The sequence below is a fragment of the Podarcis vaucheri genome, assembly GCF_965113315.1.
Source record: "Podarcis vaucheri genome assembly, chromosome: 4".
NCBI classification, from domain to species: domain Eukaryota; kingdom Metazoa; phylum Chordata; class Lepidosauria; order Squamata; family Lacertidae; genus Podarcis; species Podarcis vaucheri.
The window spans coordinates 8,121,296-8,143,557 of NC_138762.1; the positions used below are offsets into that span (position 1 = coordinate 8,121,296).

General features: G+C 49.2%; 1 protein-coding gene across 1 annotated transcript in view; it reads left to right on the forward strand.

The window, feature by feature from the left end:
• Positions 1–5,717: 5,717 nt before the first annotated feature.
• The window catches only part of P4HA3 (prolyl 4-hydroxylase subunit alpha 3), a 39,898-nt gene continuing 23,353 nt past the window's right edge, over positions 5,718–22,262 (forward strand). The window contains exons 1-4 of the mRNA XM_082219368.1: positions 5,718–6,334; positions 15,456–15,598; positions 19,034–19,257; positions 22,049–22,198. Coding sequence (XP_082075494.1) covers positions 6,147–6,334; positions 15,456–15,598; positions 19,034–19,257; positions 22,049–22,198 — 705 coding nt within the window. The 5' untranslated portion in view covers positions 5,718–6,146. The remainder of the gene's footprint in view (positions 6,335–15,455; positions 15,599–19,033; positions 19,258–22,048; positions 22,199–22,262) is intronic.

Below are 22,262 nucleotides of genomic sequence, written 5' to 3' on the forward strand. Positions count from 1 at the left end.
CTGCCTGTGTTTACCTCTCAAAAACATAGAGCAAATGAAAGCAGCTGGGAGGATAGAATCTCCAGCAAGGTGGAACGTAAGGAGAGCATAAGAAGAAATTACTGGGTCAAGCCCATGACCTATCAAGTTCTGCTCCTCCTCTCCTGCTCTGGAGGGTAGGACTTGAACCCGTGGCTCCAAGTGACAAGAAAGTAGATTCCAACTGAAAGTTAGGAATAAAGTTAGGAAAGTTTGGAGGGCAACCAAAATGGTCAAAGGCCTGGAAACGATGCCTTATGTGGAACGGCTAAGGGAGCTGGGCATGTTTAGCCTGGAGAAGAGGAGGTTAAGGGGTGATATGATAGCCACGTTCAAATATATAAAAGGATGTCACATAGAGGAGGGAGAAAGGTTGTTTTCTGCTGCTCCAGAGAAGCGGACACGGAGCAATGGATCCAAACTACAAGAAAGAAGATTCCACCTAAACATGAGGAAGAACTTCCTGACAGTAAGAGCTGTTTGACAGTGGAATTTGCTGCCACGGAGTGTGGTGGAGTCTCCTACTTTGGAGGTCTTTAAGCAGAGGCTTGACAGCCATATGTCAGGAGTGCTCTGATGGTGTTTCCTGCTTGGCAGGGGGTTGGACTCGATGGCCCTTGTGGTCTATTCCAACTCTATGATTCTATGATTCTATGAACTTTCGGATGGTAAGAGCTGTTTGACAGTGGAACGATCTCCATCGGGAGATGGTAGACTCTCTCCTTCCTTGGAGGTTTTTAAACAGAGGTTGGATGGCCATCTATCATGGATGCGTCAGCTGAAATTCCTGCCTTGCAGGGGGTTGGATTAGATGACCTTGGGGTCCCTTCCAACTCTTAAGATTCCATTATTCTATGTCCAGAATCCTCTTCCCAAAGTGGCCAGCCAGTTTGCACCCAAGGAAAACCCGCAAATAGGTTTAGAAGGGACCCCAAGTTTCGTCTAGTCCAACCCACTGCAATCACAGTGAAAGAATCCCTGACAGATGGCCGACCACCCTCTGTTTAAACCAGTGTTTCCCACAGTTGGGTCTCTGTTTTTGGACTACAACTCCCATTGTCCCTAGCTAGGAAGACCCGCGGTCAGGGATGATGGGAATTGTAGTCTGAAAGCAGCTGGAGGACCCAACTTTGGTAAACACTGATTTAAAACCTACAAGGAAGGAGAGTCCAGCAGCTTTTAAGGGTGTTTCTTCCACTGTTAAACAGCTCCTACTGTCAGAAAATTCCTGCTAATGTTTATCCAGAATCCCCTTTCCTGTTCATCATCATCATCATCATCATCATCATCATCATCATAATTTATTATTTATACCCCGCCCATCTGGCTGAGTTTCCCCAGCCACTCTGGGCAGCTCCCAATCAGTGTTAAAAACAGTACAGTGTTACATATTAAAAACTTCCCTGAACAGGGCTGCCTTAAGATGTCTTCTGAATGTCAGGTAGTTGTTTATTTCTTTGACATCTGGTGGGAGGGCGTTCCACAGGGAGGGCGCCACTACCGAGAAGGCCCTCTGCCTGGTTCCCTGTAACCTCACTTCTCGCAGCGAGGGAACCACCAGAAGGCCCTCAGAGCTGGACCTCAGTGTCCGGGCAGAACGATGGGGGTGGAGACGCTCCTTCAGGTATACAGGGCCGAGACCATTTAGGGCTTTCAAGGTCAGCACCAACACTTTGAATTGTGCTCGGAAACGTACTGGGAACCTATGTAGGACTTTCAAGACCGGTGTTATGTGGTCCTGGCGGCCGTTCCCAGTCACCAGTCTAGCTGCCGCATTCTGGATTATTTGTAGTTTCCGGGTCACCTTCAAAGGCAGCCCTACATAGAGCACATTGCAGTAGTTCAAGCGAGAGAAAACCAGAGCATGCACTACTCTGGCGAGACAGTCTGCGGGCAGGGAGGGTCTCATCCTGCGTACCAGGTGGAGCTGGTAGACAGCTGCCCTGGACACAGAGTTAACCTGCGCCTCCATGGACAGCTGTGAGTCCAAAATGACTCCCAGGCTGCGCACCTGGTCCTTCAGGGGCACGGTTACCCCATTCAGGACCAGGGAATCCTCCACACCTGCCCGCCTCCTGTCCCCCCAAACAGTACTTATGTCTTGTCAGGATTCAGCCTCAATCTGTTAGCCGCCATCCATCCTCCAACCGCCTCCAGGCACTCACACAGGACATTCACCACCTTCACTGGTTCTGATTTAAAGGAGAGGTAGAGCTGGGTGTTCAGGGCTGGATTTAGGTTTGATGAGGCCCTAAGCTCCTGAAGGTAATGGGGTCCTTTATATGTCAAGCTGTCCCTTGCCAACAACAAATGGTCGCTGTTTTTTGGTGTTGAATATATGCCATATGGTAATTTATGGACCTAATAGGTTTCTAAAGCCATTTGCACCTGACAAAATATGTATTTTATCCAAGTAATTGTTGAACTAAGTAGATTAATAGTGAAATACAATTAAGAAGTATATTTTGGGGGGGCCCAAGAAAGTGGGACCCTAAGCTATAGCTTGTTTAGCCTCTTCTTCTTCTTCTTTGGCGATCCCTCGTAGCTGAGCAAGATTGTCTTCCATAAACACGGTTTTAACAATGAGTCCGTAAGTGACTGTGGAGGCCAATTCTGGATCCACATGTACTTCCACAGTGGGGACATTGGTTTCTGGGCGGAAGTTGATCACGGCGTGGATTTGCCAAGCATGCCTTCCTCTTGGCATGTTTCTCCCTTGCGTCCTGAGTTCGAGTGTCTTCAAAGCCCATGACACCTTTGGTAAAGGCTGTTCTCCAACTGGAGCGCTCGCAGGCAAGTGTTTCCCAGTTGTCAGTGTTTATACTACATTTTTTTTTAGACTTGTCTTGAGACAGTCTTTAAACCTCTTTTGTTGACCACCAGCATTACGCTTTCCATTTCTAAGTTCGGAATAGAGTAGTTGCTTTACGTAAATCCGTCATTGCCTGTGGTTTCCTGCAATTTCAAATAATAATAATGATTTTTATTTATACCCCGCCCTCCCTGGCCAGAGCCAGGCTCAGGGCGACTACCACCAATAAAATCACAGTAAAAACATAATAGGGGGGGGGGAAGAGGGGTGGGGGAAAACAAAAAAGCAAACAAAATCAAATTAAAATACAGGTTAAAATGCAATTTAAAATGCAGCCTCGTTTTAAAGTAGCTGATAAATCAAGACCATAAGGGGAGGGAAACATAAGGGTTAAACTGAGTCCAAACCAAAGGCCAGGTGGAACAGCTCCGTCTTGCAGGCCCTGCGGAAAGATGTCTTGTGACAGAGCGTTCCACCACGTCGGGGCCAGTACTGAAAAGGCCCTGGCCCTAGTTGAGACCAAACTAACCTCCTTGAGGCTCGGGACCTCCAAAGTGTTATTTGTGGACCTTAAGGTCCTTTGTGGGGCATACCAGGAGAGGCGGTCCCGTAGGTACGTGGGTCCTAGGCTGCATAGGGCTTTAAAGGTCAAATCCTTAAAATCCTTTAAAAATCCTTAAAAAGCATGCACCTTGTATGCCTCCTTCCAGCAACTCCTGCAGAAAAGCTGGTGCCAAACGTCTTGCTCTGCTTTCCCTTGGACCCCATCAGGGAGGCCAAGAGGGGGGTCTTGTGGTCTGGGAAGCCCAGGACCTCCAGACAGACTGGCCAGGCTGCCTTATCCATCTAGCTCCATAATCTCTGCACCAGTGGCTTCCCAATTAGCTAAGTACCGCAGAACCCCTGTTTTTCCGAAAGCCAAGCCATGGACCCCCTCCTTTCGGAAATGTTGATATCTCTATGGTAGTTTTTGTTATGTGAATGGTTTCATGGACCCTCTGGGTGGGTTATGCAGACCTCCTGGGATCCACGGACCACCCATTGGGATCTACTGATCTACAGTACTGGCGGCAGCACGCCCAGTTTAAGAATCTAAGCAGCATCTGCTGAATCCATGGCCCATGTAGTTCAGAATCCCAGTCTCACAGAGACTATTCAGCAAGCAGAATTCGAACACACAAGAATTCGAACCAGCAAGCAGAATTCAAACACGAGCCTTTCCCCCCTTGCTGGTGTTTTCCAGCATAGCTCTGTTGGTAGGGAATGAGACTCTCTCTCTCTCTCTATCTATCTATCTATCTATATATATATATATACACACACATATATATAATCTACAAAAACAGGAAAAATACAATACTATTAATTAATCAATACACCAAATTATTTATTGTTACTCGATTTCTCTTCCACCCTTCCATGGTTTCCTCAGATTATCTCTTACTGCTGCACATTATGATAATTGCAATCGTTCTTCCAATCATTTTATTCTCATAGCATTTTTTTTTACTGCTGAGCTTACTCCAAACCGACTCGCGTTTTAACATGTTTGCAGCAATTGTTAAAGAAAATCTACAAATCGTTTCCAAATCCTCTTCAAGTATGGCCTCTTCTTCTTCTTCCCTGAAGAGCATGAGACTTCAGGGTTGGGGGTTTGAGCCCCACCTTGGGCGAAAGATTCCTGCCCTGCAAGGGGGTTGGACTAGATGATTTTCAGGGGTCCCACTTCCAATACTACAACTCTGCGATTCTCTGAACTGGGATTCAGAAGTATTGCTGCTGCCTCCAGCTGACAAGGCAGAGCGTATAGGCATCATGGCTAGGAGCCAGCCAGAACCCTCTCCTTCCTGTTTTCAGGTGGGAGCCTTGAAGTCGTCAAGGATTGAACCCAGAACCTTCTGCATGCAAAGCCCTGTTTAGGGAAGCTTTTAATAGTTGGTGAATTATTGCATTTTAATATTTTGCTGGAAGCCAACCAGAGTGACTGGGGAAACCCAGCCAGATGGGCGGGGTATAAGTAATAAATTACAGTGGACGCTCGGGTTGCAAACATGATCCGTGTGGGATGCACATTCGCAACCCGCAGTGGCGCGTCTGTGCACACGTGGGTTTCAATTTGGTGCTTCTGCGCATGCACAAAGCATGATTGAGTGCTTCTGTGCATGCACAACCGCCGAAACCCAGAAGTAACCCGTTCCAGTACTTCCGGGTTTCAGCAGTCCGTAACCTGAAAAAACGCAACCTGAAGCATCTGTAACCCAAGGTGTTGTTGTTGTTTAGTTGTTTAGTCGTGTCCAACTCTTTGTGACCCCCTGGACCAGAGCACGCCAGGCACTCCTGTCTTCCACTGCCTCCTGCAGTTTGGTCAAACTCATGTTTGTAGCTTCGAGAACACTGTCCCACCATCTCGTCCTCTGTCGTCCCCTTCTCCTTGTGCCCTCCATCTTTCCCAACATCAGGGTCTTTTCCAGGGAGTCTTCTCTTCTCATGAGGTGACCAAAGTCTTGGAGCCTCAGCTTCAGGATCTGTCCTTCCAGTGAGAACTCAGGGCTGATTTCCTTCAGAATGGAGAGATTTGATCTTCTTGCAGTCCAGGGGACTCTCAAGAGTCTCCTCCAGCACCACAATTCAAAAGCCTCAATTCTTCCGCGATCAGCCTTCTTTATGGTCCAGCTCTCACTTCCATACATCACTACTGGGAAAACCATAGCTTGAACTATACGGAACTCGAGGTATAACTGTATTATTATTATTATTATTATTATTATTATTATTATTATTATTATTATTATTATTATTATTATTATTGCAGATGCTCTGCCTCTGAACCAAGGGAGGGCTTCCCCCGTCTCCCCTCCCACCCCATTTTCAATCCTGGAGTAGACAGGGAGAGATTGCTGAGCAGCCACAGCGAATCCTTGCCGGAGCTTTGCAGAGACTGGAGAGGGAAGCGAAAAACGCACAGCGGTTTTTACTGCCTCTTTCCCCATCTGGTTTCCATTCGCCTGATTTCTGCTGCTGCTGCGAGAGAAAGAGAGAGAGAGAAATTCAAGTCGGTGTTGGGATGCCGTTTTGGCTTTCGCAGCTCAGGGCGAGATTCCAGAGGAGGAGGACCGAGGGCGCGCAACAGCCGCGCAAAGGGATGCTCCGCTTGCGTCCATGACACCACCGACGCTCCCTTGGCTTCGGGAGAGGGACTGGGTGGCACTGGAAGAGCTGGGTGGGTGCAGGAGAGGGGAGATTTCGGATCCCAGCCTGCGGGAGAGGAAGGGAGGCGGAGGCGAGAGACAGAGGCATTGTGCAGAAGAGTAAGGCGATGCTGTGGCCCGCGGCGGCGGCGGCGGCGGCAGTGGTCCTCCTGGCCGGTCTCTCGCAGTGCGTCCAGGCGGAGACCTACACTTCCATGCTGAGCATCCACCAAGCGCTCAGCACCGAGAGGGAGCTCCTGCGCATTTTGCACACCTACCTGGAAGAGGAAGCCAAGAGGCTAGAGGACCTACGGAGGTAAGGGCCGGGCTCTGTTTGTGGGGATCAAGCACGGGAGCAGTGGCGTAGCGTGGGTTGTCAGCACCCGGGGCAAGGCAAGTAATTTGCGCCCCCTAACCCGTGGATTTGCGCCCCCTAACCCTAACCCCCAGGTGTTGCGCCCGGTGCGGCCGGCCCCCCTGCACATCCCACGCTACGCCACTGCCCGGGAGGCTGGAATGGTAGAGTTGGAAGGATAACCTCACGATCATGTAGTCCGACCCCCTCCAACGCAGGGAATCGCAGCTGAATAATCCCTGCCGGATAACCTTCCATTCTGCTGTCAAACAGTTCTTACTACCTTAGCACTTAACCAGATTCTCCTTTCTCGGCGTTTGAATGTGTTGGTTTGGGTCCTGTCCTCTGGAGCAGAAGAAAACAAGCTTGCTCCATCCTCCAGGTGACAGACCGTCAGATATTTATAATAATAATAATAATAAGGGACACGGGTGGCTCTGTGGTCTAAACCACAGAGCCTAGGGCTTGCCGATCAGAAGGTCGGCAGTTCGAATCCCCGCAACAGGGTGAGCTCCCATTGCTCGGTCCCAGCTCCTGCCCACCTAGCAGTTCGAAAGCACAAAGTGCAAGTAGATAAATAGGTACCGCTCTGGCGGGAAGGTAAATGGTGTTTCCGTGCGCTGCTCTGGTTCGCCAGAAGCGGCTTCATCATGCTGGCCACATGACCCGGAAGCTGTACACCGCCTCCCTCGGCCAGTAAAGCGAGATGAGCGCTGCAACCCCAGAGTTGGCCACGACTGGATTTAATGGTCAGGGGCCCCTTTACCTTTACCTTAATAATAATAATAATAATATAATTTATTATTTGTACCCCACCCGTCTGGCTGGGTTTCCCAGCCACTCTGGGCGGCCTTCAACAAAGAATAAAAATACATTAAAATGTCACACATTAAAAACTTCCCTGAATAGGGCTGCCTTCAGATGTCTTCTAAATGTCAGGTAGTTGTTTATTTCCTTGACATCTGGTGGGAGGGCGTTCCACAGGGCAGGCACCACCACCGAGGAGGCCCTCTGCCTGGTTCCCTGTATCTTTGCTTCTCGCAATGAGGGAACCGCCAGAAGGCCCTCGGCGCTGGACCTCAGTGTCCGGGCAGAATGATGGGGGTGGAGACACTCCTTCAGGTATACCGGCTGTCATATCCCCTCCCAGTCTCCTCTTTTCGAGGCCGAACATACTCAGCTCCTTCAACCATTCCTCATATGGTCCGATTTCCAGATTTCTGCATACCTTCCAGTCAGTCAATATAATAATAATAACAACAATAATAATAATAATAATAATAATAATAATTTATTTATTTACACTCTGCCCTTCCTGGTTCAAAAACCAAGCTCAGGGCGGCTAACAACAAATTTAAACACTTTAATATACTTAATTATAAAAGCAGCATAAAATGCGGCATAAAAACATGAATAACAATAAAATTCAAAAATCAATTAGATAATCCCCAGGGCTAGCTGACTGAATATTCTTTTGTCCCTCCCCCTGCTTCCCTCCGCCCCCACTCAATTTCCTCTACATTCTGAGATTACATTTATCTTTACATTTACAATCTTCTCATATGTTCTTATTATCTTTCCTTACTAATTTACCTTCCCTCAGATAATTTACATTTTAATCTAGGCATATTATCATATCTTTTTTTGAGCGATATTTTACCATATATTCCTCAAAATATTCCCACACATCTGGCTAGGTTTCTTCAGCCACTCTGGGTGACTCCCAACAGAATATTAAAAACAGTATAAAACAGCCCCAAACAGGGCTGCCTTCATATGTCTTCTAAAAGTCACATAGTTGTTTATTTCCTTGATATCTGATGGGAGGGCGTTCCACAGGGCGGGCGCCACCACCGAGAAGGCCCTCTGCCTGGTTCCCTGTAACCTCACTTCTTGCAATGAGGGAATGGAGCTGGACCTCAGTGTCTGGGCTGAATGATGGGGGTGGAGATGCTCCTTTAGGTATACTGGGCCGATGCCGTTTAGGGCTTTCAAGGTCAGCACCAACACTTTGAATTGTGCTCAGAAATCTGGCACCCAGAACTGGACACAGGACTCCAGGTGTGGTCTGACCAAGGCAGAATAGAGCAGGACTATGACTTCCCTCGATCTGGACGCTAGACTTCTGTGGATGCAGCCTAGAATAGCATTTGCTTTTGTTGCTGCTGCATCACACTGTTGACTCACATTCAGCTTGTGCTCAACTAAGACCCCCTAGATCCTTTCCACATGTACTGCTGTCAAGTCTTATCTTTGTGCATCTGGTTGTTGTTGTTGTTATTTAGTCATTTAGTCGTGTCCGACTCTTCGTGACCCCCTGGACCAGAGCACGTCAGGCACTCCTGTCTTCCACTGCCTCCTGCAGTTTGGTCAGACTCATGCTGGTAGCTTCGAGAACACTGTCCAACCATCTCGTCCTCTGTTGTCCCCTTCTCCTTGTGCCCTCCATCTTTCCCAACATCAGGGTCTTTTCCAGGGAGTCTTCTCTTCTCATGAGGTGGCCAAAGTATTGGAGCCTCAGCTTCAGGATCTGTCCTTCCAGTGAGCACTCAGGGCTGATTTCCTTCAGAATGGAGAGGTTTGATCTTCATGGGACTCTCAAGAGTCTCCTCCAGCACCAGAATTCAAAAGCATCCATTCTTCAGCGATCAGCCTTCTTTATGGTCCAGCTCTCACTTCCATACATCACTACTGGGAAAACCAGAGCTTTAACTTGCATCTGGTTATTTTGGTGCAGAACCTGAAATTTGTCCCTGTTGAAATCCATTTTGCCAGTTTCATTAGTTTTGTGTTAGTGCTACACTGGGTGCCTGCTGTGCTCTCAGAACATCTCAGGTCCAATCCCTGCCATCTCTAGTTAAAGCGGGAATGGGGGACCTCTGCTTCTCCAGCTGTTGGCAGACTCCTGTTGGCGCCTGCCAGCACGTCTGAAGATCTGGAGAGGGGGAGACAGAGATTTGGAGGAGCAACTGATAGAGACAAAGGAGAATAAATGGAGGTGCAAAAACTACCCACATTCATCGACAACATGAGGGAACCCTACATTGATTCAAAGCAAATGTTATCCCACAATTCCCAGTGCATTTTCTCACTGCTTTCCTGATCACAAAGTCTGGTATTTGGGGATAGCTGGTTTGTTGCACAAGAGCTCCAAATCACATTTACTCGCAGGACCTGAATTTGCCAGTATGTGATGGATTCCCACTCGAAACTACAACAGTCTGGAGGCTTCCCAGAAGGCAGTCTCCCAATTGTTCCTTGCTAGTTGTTTCCTACTCCCATCTTCTGTGCCTTGCAATTATACATACCGTATTTTTCGCTCTATAGGACGCACCGGACCATAGGAGGGGGAGTACAGGGGGAGAATAAAATTTCCCCCTCTCTGCTCAGCGCCCCTTCAGCGACGCAGCAGGAGAAACGGAGCCCTTTCCATTTCTCCTCCCGCTTCACTGAAGGGGCGCTGCGCAGAGAGGGAAAACTGTGGAGCGCCTCTTCAGCGAAGCGAAGCCTGGAGCGCAAGAGGGATCGGTGTGCACCGACCCCTCTCGCTCTCCAGGCTTCATGCGGCTATCCGCAAGCCTTCGGAGCGCGGCGGGAACTCCTGCTACACTCCGAAGGCTTGTGGATAGCTGCCTGAAGCCCCTGGAACGCAGCGGGAGTTCCCTGCTCTCTGGGGGCTTCAGGCGGCTTCAGCGAAAGCAACACAAAGCCTCCGGAGTGTGGGGGGAGCTCTCCCACTGCCCTTCGGAGGCTTCACGTTGTTATCACTGAAGCCAAGGAGCCTGCATTCACTCCATAAGACACACACACATTTCCCCTTAATTTTTGGAGGGGGAAAAGTGTGTCTTATAGAGCGAAAAATATGGTGCATACTTTTAAAAAGCCCAGATCCACCAGGACAGGTGCCCAGAATCTGCCACTTGAGGCAGCCACCTTGCCCGGCTCCACGCCAGAACCAGCCATGAACATGTCCACTTTCAAACAGCCCCTCCTCGTTTGAGGTTTTTGCTACGCAGTTTTCCTGGGATGGGTGTGGAGGGAAATCAACCCTTCTCCACCAAACTTCTGGACGGCAAAATTGGCAAGAGAGCATTGCAATTCGAAACAGTGTCTTGGCAAATATTCATCTGCCCTTTTGTAGGTGTTGGCTGTGTATGATAGAATGTGAACCAGAAGGGCTGGGCTTTTGTGGTTTGGGGTTTTTTTGAAAGGGAAAGTGAGTAAAACCTCTCCCCTCCCACCAAAAAAACCCCCTTATGGGAACAGCCCATAAAGAATTGGGTTTTCATAAGTAAAAACATATTAGATATATATTTCCATTGGAAAAGGTTCAGAAAATTAAAATGATCCAGGGGATGAAACGATGCCTGTATGAAGAAAGTTTGCAGAGTTTGTGACTTTTCAGTTTTAGGAAATATAGGATCAGGCCACCTAGTACAGCACCTGTATTTTAAATTCTCCCCCCCCCCATTATGTTTTTACTGTAATTTTACTGGTGTTAGACACCCTGAGCCTGGCTCTGGCTGGGGAGGGCAGGGTATAAATAAAATTTATTACTATTACTATTATTATTATTATTATTATTATTATCCTGTTCTCACAGTGGCCAACCAGAGGCTTCTGAGAAGCCTGCAAGCGCAAGAGCAACTCTCCACTAATGCAGTTTCCAGCAACTGGGACTCAGAATAATAATAATAATAATAATAATAATAATAATAATAATAATTTATTATTATAGTTAGTGGATTAAAATGTATAAAAGGTAAAGGGACCCCTGACCATTAATAATAATAATAATAATAATAATAATAATAATAATAATAATAATATTATAACAAAATGGCTGGGGCATGTTCCACAGGGGGGGATGCACTGGGACAACCGATCTCAGTGATCACGGGTAGGAGGAGGAGTTACGCTAAGACCAGACCATGTCATTACAGAGGAGGCAGGTTTAGTCGTTGTCTGAGGACTATCCCTGCCTCCGGGTCTGGTCCTGACCGGATGGATACTAGAATCAGCAAGGGATACCCACATGACCTGAAGGTGCTGCTGTGCAATGCCAGGTCAATGATTCATAAGACCACTGCCATCCATGACTTGATCATGGATGGAGGATTTGACCTGGCATGTGTGACAGAGACCTGGTTGGAGGAAGCAGACGGGCCTGTCCTTGCCGCTGCTTGCCCACCAGGTTTCTCTTACGCACAGCAACCCAGGTCATGTGGGCGGGGAGGGGGGGTTGCAGTGATTTTTAGGAAGTCATTAGTTTGCACCAGGCGTCCTATTGGGAAGACCCAGTTTTCTGAGTGCATGTTCTGGAAGTTGGGCAATAGGGGCAGTACAGGATTCCTTTTGGTGTACCGACCTCCCCGCTGCACCAAGGATTCCCTGCCCGAGCTGCTTCAGGTCGTGGCAGATGTTCTCCTGGAGACACCTAGCCTGGTCGTCCTAGGGGATTTTAACATCCATGCCGACACAACCTTACAAGGGCTGCTCGGGACTTCGTGGAAAGCATGGCCTCCATGGGGCTGTCCCTGAATAAGTCTGGCCCAACCCATAGCCGTGGACATGCCTTGGACCTGGTGTTTACCTCTATGGATGTTGGTGATCTGACACTAAGTAAAAGCGAAACGAAAGAAGTGCCATGGTCAGATCACTTCCTGGTGCAACTGGACTTCTCTGCGACCCATCCCCTCTGCAGGGAGGTGGGACCAATTCGGATGGTCCGCCCCCGCCACTTAATGGATCCAAATGGTTTCCAGAGAGTGGTAGGGGATGCTTTATCCCATGTTGATGGCCTTTCAGCTGATTCCCTGGTGGCCCGCTGGAATGTGGAGTTAACCAGGGCTATTGACTGTTTGGCTCCGAAGCGCCCTCTCCGATTGCATGGAGCCCGGACAGCCCCGTGGTTTTCCACGGATCTGAGGGCAATGAAACAATCGTTGAGACGGCTAGAGCGCCAGTGGCGGATAACTCATTCTGAATCTGACCGGACACAGGTTAGAGCTCAACGTCGAGCCTACCAAGTGGCGATAGCGACGGCGAAGAAGAATTTCTTCACCGCCTCTATTGCATCTGCAGAAAACAGCAGCAGGAGACTTTTTCAGGTGGTTCACAATTTAGCGGAACCACCTGCAACATCGGGGCCCAGTATGGGCCACATGTTCTCCTGCAATGATTTTGCAAAGTTTTTTGCAGATAAAATCGCCCAGATTCGGGAAGAAGTAGACTCCACCGTGGGAGCAGGGCCGGGGCGGGAGAGTGCTAGAGCTCTGTCTAGTCAAGTTGAGTGGGATCAATTTCAATCTGTTACCTCCGAGGATGTGGACAGGCTGCTTGGACGAGTGAAACCAACCACCTGTCTCCTGGATCCTTGCCCATCCTGGCTTATAAAAGCTAGCCGGGAAGGACTGGGCGATGGGCTTTGTGGGGTGGTGAATGCTTCCCTCCGTGAGGGAGCCTTCCCAGACCCGCTGAAAGAGGCGGTTATTAAACCGCTTCTTAAAAAACCATCTTTAGATGCGGCCACGATGGCCAACTATCGCCCAGTCTCAAATCTTCCATTCCTGGGCAAGGTGATTGAGCTAGCGGTTGCCGAACAACTCTAGGCATGTCTGGAAGAAGCGGACCATTTGGATCCCTTCCAGTCGGGATTCAGGCCTCATCATGGGACTGAAACTGCCTTGGTCGCACTGGTTGATGATCTCCGGCGGGCTAGGGACAAAGGTGAGAGCTGTTTCCTAGTTCTGCTGGATCTCTCAGCGGCGTTTGATACCATCGACCATAACATCCTTCTGGACCGTCTTGAGGGGTTGGGAGCTGGGGGCACTGTTATACAGTGGTTCCGCTCCTTCCTCCTGGGCCGTGTTCAGAAAGTGGTGGTGGGGGATGAGTGTTCAGACCCCTGGGCTCTCACTTGTGGGGTGCCTCAGGGTTCTGTCCTCTCCCCCATGCTTTTCAACATCTACATGCGGCCGCTGGGAGAGATCATCAGGAGGTTTGGGCTGGGTGTTCATCAGTATGCGGATGACACCCAGCTCTACCTCTCTTTTAAATCAGAACCAGTGAAGGCGGTGAAGGTCCTGTGTGAGTGTCTGGAGGCGGTTGGAGGATGGATGGCGGCTAACAGATTGAGGTTGAATCCTGACAAGACAGAAGTACTGTTTTTGGGGGACAGGAGGCAGGCAGGTGTGGAGGATTCCCTGGTCCTGAATGGGGTAACTGTGCCCCTGAAGGACCAGGTGCGCAGCCTGGGAGTCATTTTGGACTCACAGCTGTCCATGGAGGCACAGGTCAAATCTGTGTCCAGGGCAGCTGTTTACCAGCTCCATCTGGTACGTAGGCTGAGACCCTATCTGCCTGCGGACTGTCTCGCCAGAGTGGTGCATGCTCTGGTTATCTCCCGCTTGGACTACTGCAATGCACTCTACGTGGGGCTACCTTTGAAGGTGACTCGGAAACTACAACTAATCCAGAATGCGGCAGCTAGACTGGTGACTGGGAGCGGCCGCCGAGACCATATAACACCGGTCTTGAAAGACCTGCATTGGCTCCCAGTACGTTTCCGAGCACAATTCAAAGTGTTGGTGCTGACCTTTAAAGCCCTAAACGGCCTCGGTCCAGTATACCTGAAGGAGCGTCTCCACCCCCATCAGTCTGCCTGGACGCTGAGGTCCAGCGCCGAGGGCCTTCTGGCGGTTCCCTCATTGCGAGAAGCAAAGCTACAGGGAACCAGGCAGAGGGCCTTCTCGGTAGTGGCGCCCGCCCTGTGGAACGCCCTTCCAGCAGATGTCAAAGCGATAAACAACTACCTGACATTCAGGAGACATCTTAAGGCAGCCCTGTTCAGGGAAGTTTTTAACGTGTGATATTTTACTGTATTTTTGGTTTTTATGGAAGCCGCCCAGAGTGGCTGGGGAGGCCCAGCCAGATGGGCGGGGTATAAATAATAAATTATTATTATTATTATTATTATTATTATTATTATTATTATTATATATTATTTGTACCCCGCCCATCTGGCTGGGCCGCCCCAGCCACTCTGGGCAGCTTCCAACAAAGATTGAAAATACATCAAAATGTCACACATTAAAAACTTCCCTGAACAGGGCTGCCTTCAGATGTCTTCTAAAAGTCACGTAGTTGTTTATTTCCTTCACATCTGATGGGAGGGCATTCCACAGGGCGGGTGCCACCACCGAGAAGGCCCTCTGCCTGGTTCCCTGTAACCTCACTTCTCACAGGGAGGGAACCGCCAGAAGGCTCTCGTAGCTGGAGCTCAGTGCCTGGGCAGAACGCTGGGGGTGGAGATGCTCCTTCAGGTCTACTGGGTTGAGGCTGTTCAGGGCTTTCAAAGTCAGCACCAACACTTTGAACTCCCAGTCCCCAGTCCAGCTGCCGCATTCTGGATTAGCTGTAGTTTCCGGGTCACCTTCAAAGGTAGCCCCACGTAGAGCCCATTGCAGCGGGAGATAACCAGAGCATGCACCACTCTGGCGAGACAGTCTGCAGGCAGGTAGGGTCTCATCCTGCGTACCCAGTGGCGTAGCGTGGGGGGTGCAGGGGGGCCGGCTGCACCGGGCGCAACATCTGGGGGTTAGGGTTAGGGGGCGCAAATCCACGGGTTAGGGGGTGCAAACCCACGGGTTAGGGGGCGCAAATTACTTGCCTTGCCCCGGGTGCTGACAACCCACGCTACGCCACTGTGCGTACCAGATGGAGCTGGTAGACAGCTGTCCTGGACACAGAATTGACCTGCGCCTCCATGGACAGTGGTGAGTCCAAAATGACTCCCAGGCTGTGCACCTAGTCCTTTAAAGCCCTTGCTTAGGGCTTTCAAGGTCAGCACCAACACTTTGAATTGTGCTTGGAAACGTACTGGGAGCCAATGTAGGTCTTTCAAGACCAGTGTTATATGGTCTCGGCAGCTGCTCCCAGTCACCAGTCTAGCTGCCACAACTAGGCTAGTATCGCTGCCCCCAACTGTGGAGCCTTCCATAGAAGCCTTCCATAGCCCTCTCCTCCTGAGTCTTGTCTAATTGTGAATAATATCCTTCTGCATGCCTTCCTCCCCAACCAGATTCTACAGGAAGATCCAGACCTTGCACCAAGGCGCGGGCAGCACCGTGGTTAACCCTTTACTGGCCTACACGCTCATCAAGAGGTTGCAGTCGGACTGGCTGAACGTGGTGTACAGCGCGGAAGCCAGCGAGAACGCCCAAGGTATGTTTGGCTGAAGGCAGGACATACTGTTTAGCTGCAGGGAATATAACTGTTAAGTTGTGGGTGAACCTATCAGACGACACAGCGATTCTTCAAACAGCTCTTCTTTATTCACAGGCCCAGAACAGAACTGAACTGAAAGGTTCAGCCAGCCTGCTTATATAGAGCTCCACTACAAAGCAACAGTAACAACTTTCGGCAACTATCCAATCACTGAATTCAATTCCTTATTTGCATATGTGGACCTGAGTGAAAACTATCTAAGTATCCCCCTACTGGCCCAGGGGAGAATTTCAGTACATAACAATAACAGTGATAGTAATGGGCATTTTGGGCAGAGAAGGTTCGTAGCATCGTGGTAGGACACCTGCTTGCAGTGGCGTTGCGTGGGGGGTGCCAGGCCACACCGGGCGCAACATCTGGGGGGGCACGAGTCCAGAGGGAAGGGACAAGTTCCTTCCTCTGCTGGGCTCCCCACCGCCACTGCCAGCCTTGCGCCCTAGCGCGCGCGCGCCCCCCGCCACGGCTGCGCTCCACTCACTGCTCGCAGGAGGAGCAGCCGCTGCAGCAGCGCCGACTCCGCCACCGACGCCTGGCCGGGCATGGGCAGCCTCCGCACCCTGGCGCCGCCGCCATCCCCTCGGCCCAGCCACAGGCTTCTGCCGACTGGGAGGAGAGCTCCGAGGGGCCTTGCCGTGCCCTGCGCTCCCCAAAACGCTCCGAGAGGAAGCCGGCGGGCGGGCGAGGGTCTCCCGGCAGAAGGGGGTGCCGCTGGCTCTGGCTCTCAGCGCAAGTCTCAGCCGCGGGGGGGGGGGCGAGGACGGAGGAGGAGAGGCGCTCGCCAAGCCCGGATCTGGAGCTCCACCTACAGCCCAAGGAGAGGAGGGGGCGGGGAGGCACCCGAGGGGAGGGGGCTTCGGCTGCCTCGGCCCGCGGGGGCTCCGCAAATAATAAATTTAATAAATTCCTGCTGAGCCTTGGGGGGTCCTTGGCTCCTTCACTCGGCCCCAGCCCCAGTGGCGTAGCGTGGGGGGGTGCAGGGGGGCCGGGCGCAACATCTGGGGGGGCACAAATTACTTGCCTTGCCCCGGGTGCTGACAACCCACGCTACGCCACTGCCTGCTTGGCAGGCAGAAGGGCCCAGGTTCAAGCCACAGTAGCATTCTAGGTAGGAATGTTGACTTCCTGAAACTCTGGGCGGCAGCTGCCGGCCAGTACAGGCAGCCCTGAGATAGATGGACCTTTTTTTTTTTAAAAAAAGGCACCTTTAAAAAAAATAAAAATGTACCTTTCCTCCCAAAAAACCAGAGTCCTTTTTGTTGGGGATAATTCAGAGGGAAATTCCTAGGTATCAAAAAAGACTCTCCCCCCCCCCCTTTCCAATACTGTATTTTATTGGTTTTTCCCATATTACATCACAATATAAATAAACCAAAGCCACCACCACATCCTCCATAATATTAATTAATTAATTAATTAATTAATAATAATAATAATAATAATAATAATAATAATAATAATAATTTATTTATTTACACTCTGCCCTTCCCGGTTCAAAAACCAGGCTCAGGGCGGCTAACAACAAATTTAAACACTTTAAAACACTTAATTATAAAAGCAGCATAAAATGCGGCATAAAAACATGAATAACAATAAAATTCAAAAATCAATTAGATAATCCCCAGGGCTAGCTGACTGAATATTCTTTTGTCCCTCCCCCTGCTTCCCTCCGCCCCCACTCAATTTCCTCTACATTCTGAGATTACATTTATCTTTACATTTACAATCTTCTCATATGTTCTTATTATCTTTCCTTACTAATTTACCTTCCCTCAGATACTTTACATTTTAATCTAGGCATATTATCATATCTTTTTTTGAGCAATATTTTACCATATATTCATCAAAATATTCCCACTCCTTTTTTAATTTTAATTTTTAATTTTTGATTCAATTGGTTTCTTATAATAGCTGTTAGTTTTGCCAGAGTTAAGTATTCATTTAGTTTACAAATCCATTTCTATTTCAAACCCATTTTTTTATTATTGATATTTTCAACATCTCAAAGAAGACTATTTATGTACACCACTACTGCAGCCCATGTTTTGCTAGCCCCAAAATGGAAAACCAGCGAGGTCCCAGCTAAAGAAGGATGGCAGCACACTGATGAAATATGTGCAGCTTACAGATTTAACATACAGAATAAGAGAACAAGAAGAACATACATTTAAAGAAGACTGGAAAATGTTTACTGAATATGTGGGTGGAAAATTGTGTACATTTAAAAGCACTGTCAGCACTAAGATAAATTCAACAGTGTAAATCAGTTTTGATGGATGTAATAATGGAATACGGAATGGTTTAGTTCATGTAAAATATACAGGGATGTACGGTATGCAAAATGAACCACGGAAAGAGAAGAAGGGAAGTCACTGGTTTAAGATTGTTAAAATGAATATTTTGAAATGTAAATTCAAATAAATAAATAAAAATGATTTATTATGAAGAAGTGTGCATGCACATGAAAGCTCATACCAATAACAAACTTTCTGTCACGGTGTTCCATTGCACCAGAAGCGGTTTAGTCCTGCTGGCCACATGACTCGGAAAGATGTCTGCGGACAAATGCTGGCTACCTCGGCCTGTAAGTGAGATAAGCACCGCAAACCCATAGTTGCCTTTGACTGCACTTAACCATCCAGGGGTCCTTTACCTTTTACCTTTATCTTGATAGGGACACGGGTGACCCTGTGGTCTAAACCACTGAGCCTCTTGGGCTTGCTGATCAGAAGGTTGGCAGTTCGAATCCCCGCGACGGGGTGAGCTTCTGTTGCTCTGTCCCAGCTCCTGCCAACCTAGCAGTTCCAAAGCACACCAGTGCAATTAGATAAATAGGTACCGCTGTGGCGGGAAGGTAAACAGTGTTTCCCTGTGCTCTGGGTTCCGTCACGGTGTCCAGTTGCACCAGAAGCAGTTTAGTCCTGCTTGCCACATGACCCGGAAAGCTGTCTGTGGACAAACGCCGGCTCCCTCGGCTAATAAAGCGAGATGAGCACCGCAACCCCAGAGTCATCTGCAACTGGACTTAACCATTGTTATGTACTGAGTTGAGTAGGATCCAAAATGCAGCAGTCTGATTGGTCCTAGAACAATAGGATCCAAAATGCAGCAGTCTGATTGGTCCGCAGGAGCCACCCAATCCAGCTCTAGGTGGAAGTGAATCCGCAACCTGATTGGCCTACAGGAGAATCCCGGAATTAGCCAATCACGTGCGGCCCATTGTGTAAATAATGTATATAAAGCAGATATTTTGGGAAAACTTTCATTCCTCACTACTATGAGCTGAATAAAGAGCATGAAATCCACACTCGACTCCGAGTATATTTCAACCATCCAGTGGTCCTTCACCGTTTTTTTTTTACCTTTTGTTCTCAGCACTGAAGAATGGCTACCAACGGTTGGAGGAGGAACTGCCCATCTTTGAGGACCTGGAAGGAGCTGCCCGAGGGGTGATGCGCCTGCAAGATGTCTACTCCCTGAGTGTGAAGGGCTTGGCCAAAGGGAAATTCCAGAGGGTTAGCAATGCTCCGCTTCCAGACGTCTACAACCCCAGCCAAGATTTCTCCCTGTCCGCCGACGACTGTTTCCATATTGGCAAGGTGAGGGGGGCAGGTCAGTGGTTTCCAGAGGGGGCAGTAACATAGGGTTGCCAGATGTCCCCGGATTCACAAATCTGTCCCCGGACAAATTCTGTCCCTAGAATGTCCCCATATTTGCAATTCCGTCCCCGGGAAACAGTGGCGTAGCGTGGGTTGTCAGCACCCGGGGCAAGGCAAGTAATTTGCGCCCCCTAACCTGTGGATTTGCGCCCCCTAACCCTAACCCCCAGATGTTGCGCCCGGTGCGGCCACCATCCCCTGCACCCCCCACGCTACGCCACTGCTGGGAAATGTGGCAGTGGCAGCCTCAGCAGCCCGGAGCCAGCTGGTAGCGCAGTTGGCTCTGGCTGGCTTCAGGAGCTGCTGACTGCCACTGCTGCCGCTACTGCTGAAAGGGAACCGGGGATGTCCGGGGGTACAGATCTCCTGCCCTCTTCCTCCTTTGTTTTGACTGATCGACGGAGGCTCAGGAGGCCTGGGTGGGCGGGCATTGCCCAGCTTTTTAAAAAAACCTCTCTGCATTTCTGTTTCACAGGCTGCGAAACAAGGGCTTTGCACCTTGCCTGGCAGAGAAACTGTGCTCCTTGCTCCCCTCCTGGGCAACAGCCACCCGCCTGCAACTCCCAACCCTCCCCCAATCTGTGAAAACAAAGGGGGAAGGGGGCAGGAGATAGGGGAAGGCTCGGGAGTCACGGGCGGGTGGCACGCTGTTGCCCAGTTTTTTAAAAAACTCTGTGCATTTACCGTATTTTTCGCTCTGTAACACGCATCCGACCATAACACGCACATAGTTTTTAGAGGAGGAAAACAAGAAAAAAAATATTCTAAATGAAACAGTGGATGTATGATTTTTGTGGTTCATGCTGTGGCCACAGACATGTGATCTGACTGTGAGTTTGGGGTAGCCCAATGCAAAAATCCTGAGGATCCATGTGGATCCATGCTTTGTAACCACGTTTTAAGTGGAGAGGGAAGGAAAAGAACTCAAGGGACAAGGAGCACGTGTGGGGTGTGTGGAGGATGCTGCTAATAATGCAGAAGAGGGGTTTAAGGGGAGAAGGAGCACGCGTGGGGGTGTGTGGAGAAGGATGCTGCTAATAATGCAGAAGAGGGGTTTAAGGGGAGAAGGAGCACGCGTGGGGTGGGTGGAGAAGGATGCTGCTAATAATGCAGAAGAGGGATTTAAGGGGAGAAGGAGCACGCGTGGGGGGGTGGAGAAGGATGCTGCTAATAATGCAGAAGAGGGGGTTAAGGGGAGAAGGAACACGCGTGGGGTGTGTGGAGAAGGATGCTGCTAATAATGCAGAAGAGGGGTTTAAGGGGAGAAGGCTCCTCTCCTCTCCCACTTTGCTCCTTTAAAGAAGCAGGCTCTCTGTCCCTCTCCCCTCCCCACTCAGCGGCTCTTCTCCCGCTTTGCTGTTTCAAAGCGAGCCACGGAGGAGGGAAGGAAGGGGAACCATGGATCCTCTGCTCACGACTGCAGCAGATCCCCCCCGCCACCCATAGGCATTCCCTCCATAACACACACAGACATTTCCCCTTACTTTCTAGGAGGAAAAAAGTGAGTGTTATGGTGCAAAAAGGGCGCAAAAGAAGGGCTTTGCACCTTTATACAATATGCCTGTGTGCTTGGGCCCAGGGTCTTTTGCCTCACCGTCCCCACTACTGACTCTCTGTTTCTACTCAGTTTCAAAGGGGGGGGAGAGTGTCCTCAGAGTCATTGAAAAAAATCTGGTAACCGTACAGTAACAGACCCCCTGGTGGTCAGTGGGATTACCTGGCAGGCATGCTAAGAGGCAAAGGGTTGGCAGAGTTGTGCTGTGCAAGGTATATTAATTGCAATTTATCCCTCCAGGCACCCAAGTGTATAGGTTAAAAATCCCATCCTTGCCAACAAATTAAAAGCACAGGAATTAGGCTGCAAAATTAGGAATTAGCTACAAAGTAAACCAGTTCTTCCTCTTTTGCCCTGCTTAATGAAGAATCAGGCAGCAACTTGGGGGTTAAGTTTTAAAAAATATTTTACAGTGGTGCCTTGGTTCTCAAATGCCAAAAACCCAGAAGTGTGTGTTCTGGTTTTTGAACGTTTTTTTGGAAGCTGAACGTCCGATGCGGTTGTCGCCTGCACCAATCAGAAGCTGCGCCTTGGTTTTCGAACATTTCAGAAGTCAAACGGATTAAGTTTGGTGCTTTTGTTTTTGCTATTTATTTTGCATTTTTGTTTTTGAGGCTTTTTTGGTTAATTTGCTTTTGTGACTGTGTGGAACCCAGTTCAGCTACCAATTGATTGATTGATTGATTGATTGTGTGCCTGCAGAAATGGATAAAAGCCCTCCATCCAAACAATGACTATCAGTGCAGGGAAGAAAACAAAATAATTTAAATTTTTTATCATCTACAATACTGTCTTATTTATTTCATAGTACAAAACATTGATTATTGCTTTCATTTTATGGATCAGTGGTCTCGTTAGATAGTAAAATCCATGTTAAATTGCTGTTTTAGGGGTTGTTTTTAGACGTCTGGAACGGATTAATCCCTTTTGCATTGCTTTCTACGGGAAAGCGCGCCTTGGTTTTGGAATGCTTTGGTTTCGGAATAGACTTCCAGAATGGTTTAAGTTTGAGAACCAAGGTACCACTGTACTTACTTAAAATCTTGCATTGGTTCACGGGAACGGCAGCAGTAAAAATTTATGCAGGCAAAACTCCTCATCTAGCCAGTGATTTCACAGGTTAAAGTGGTCCCAAGTTCCTAAGGGCTTTCTCTTACCACTCCTGGTTTCTTCCAGGTTGCCTACGACATGGAAGATTATTACCACTCCATTCTGTGGCTGGAGGAAGCCGTGAGCCTCTTCCGTGTTTCCTACGGGAGCTGGAACACGGAGGACGAGGGGAGCCTCGAAGATGCCCTGGACCACCTGGCTTTTTCTTATTTCAAGGTAAGACGGGATGCTGCAGGAGGACACAGGCAGCTGCTGCCTTTACAGAGTCAGACTCTCTGTC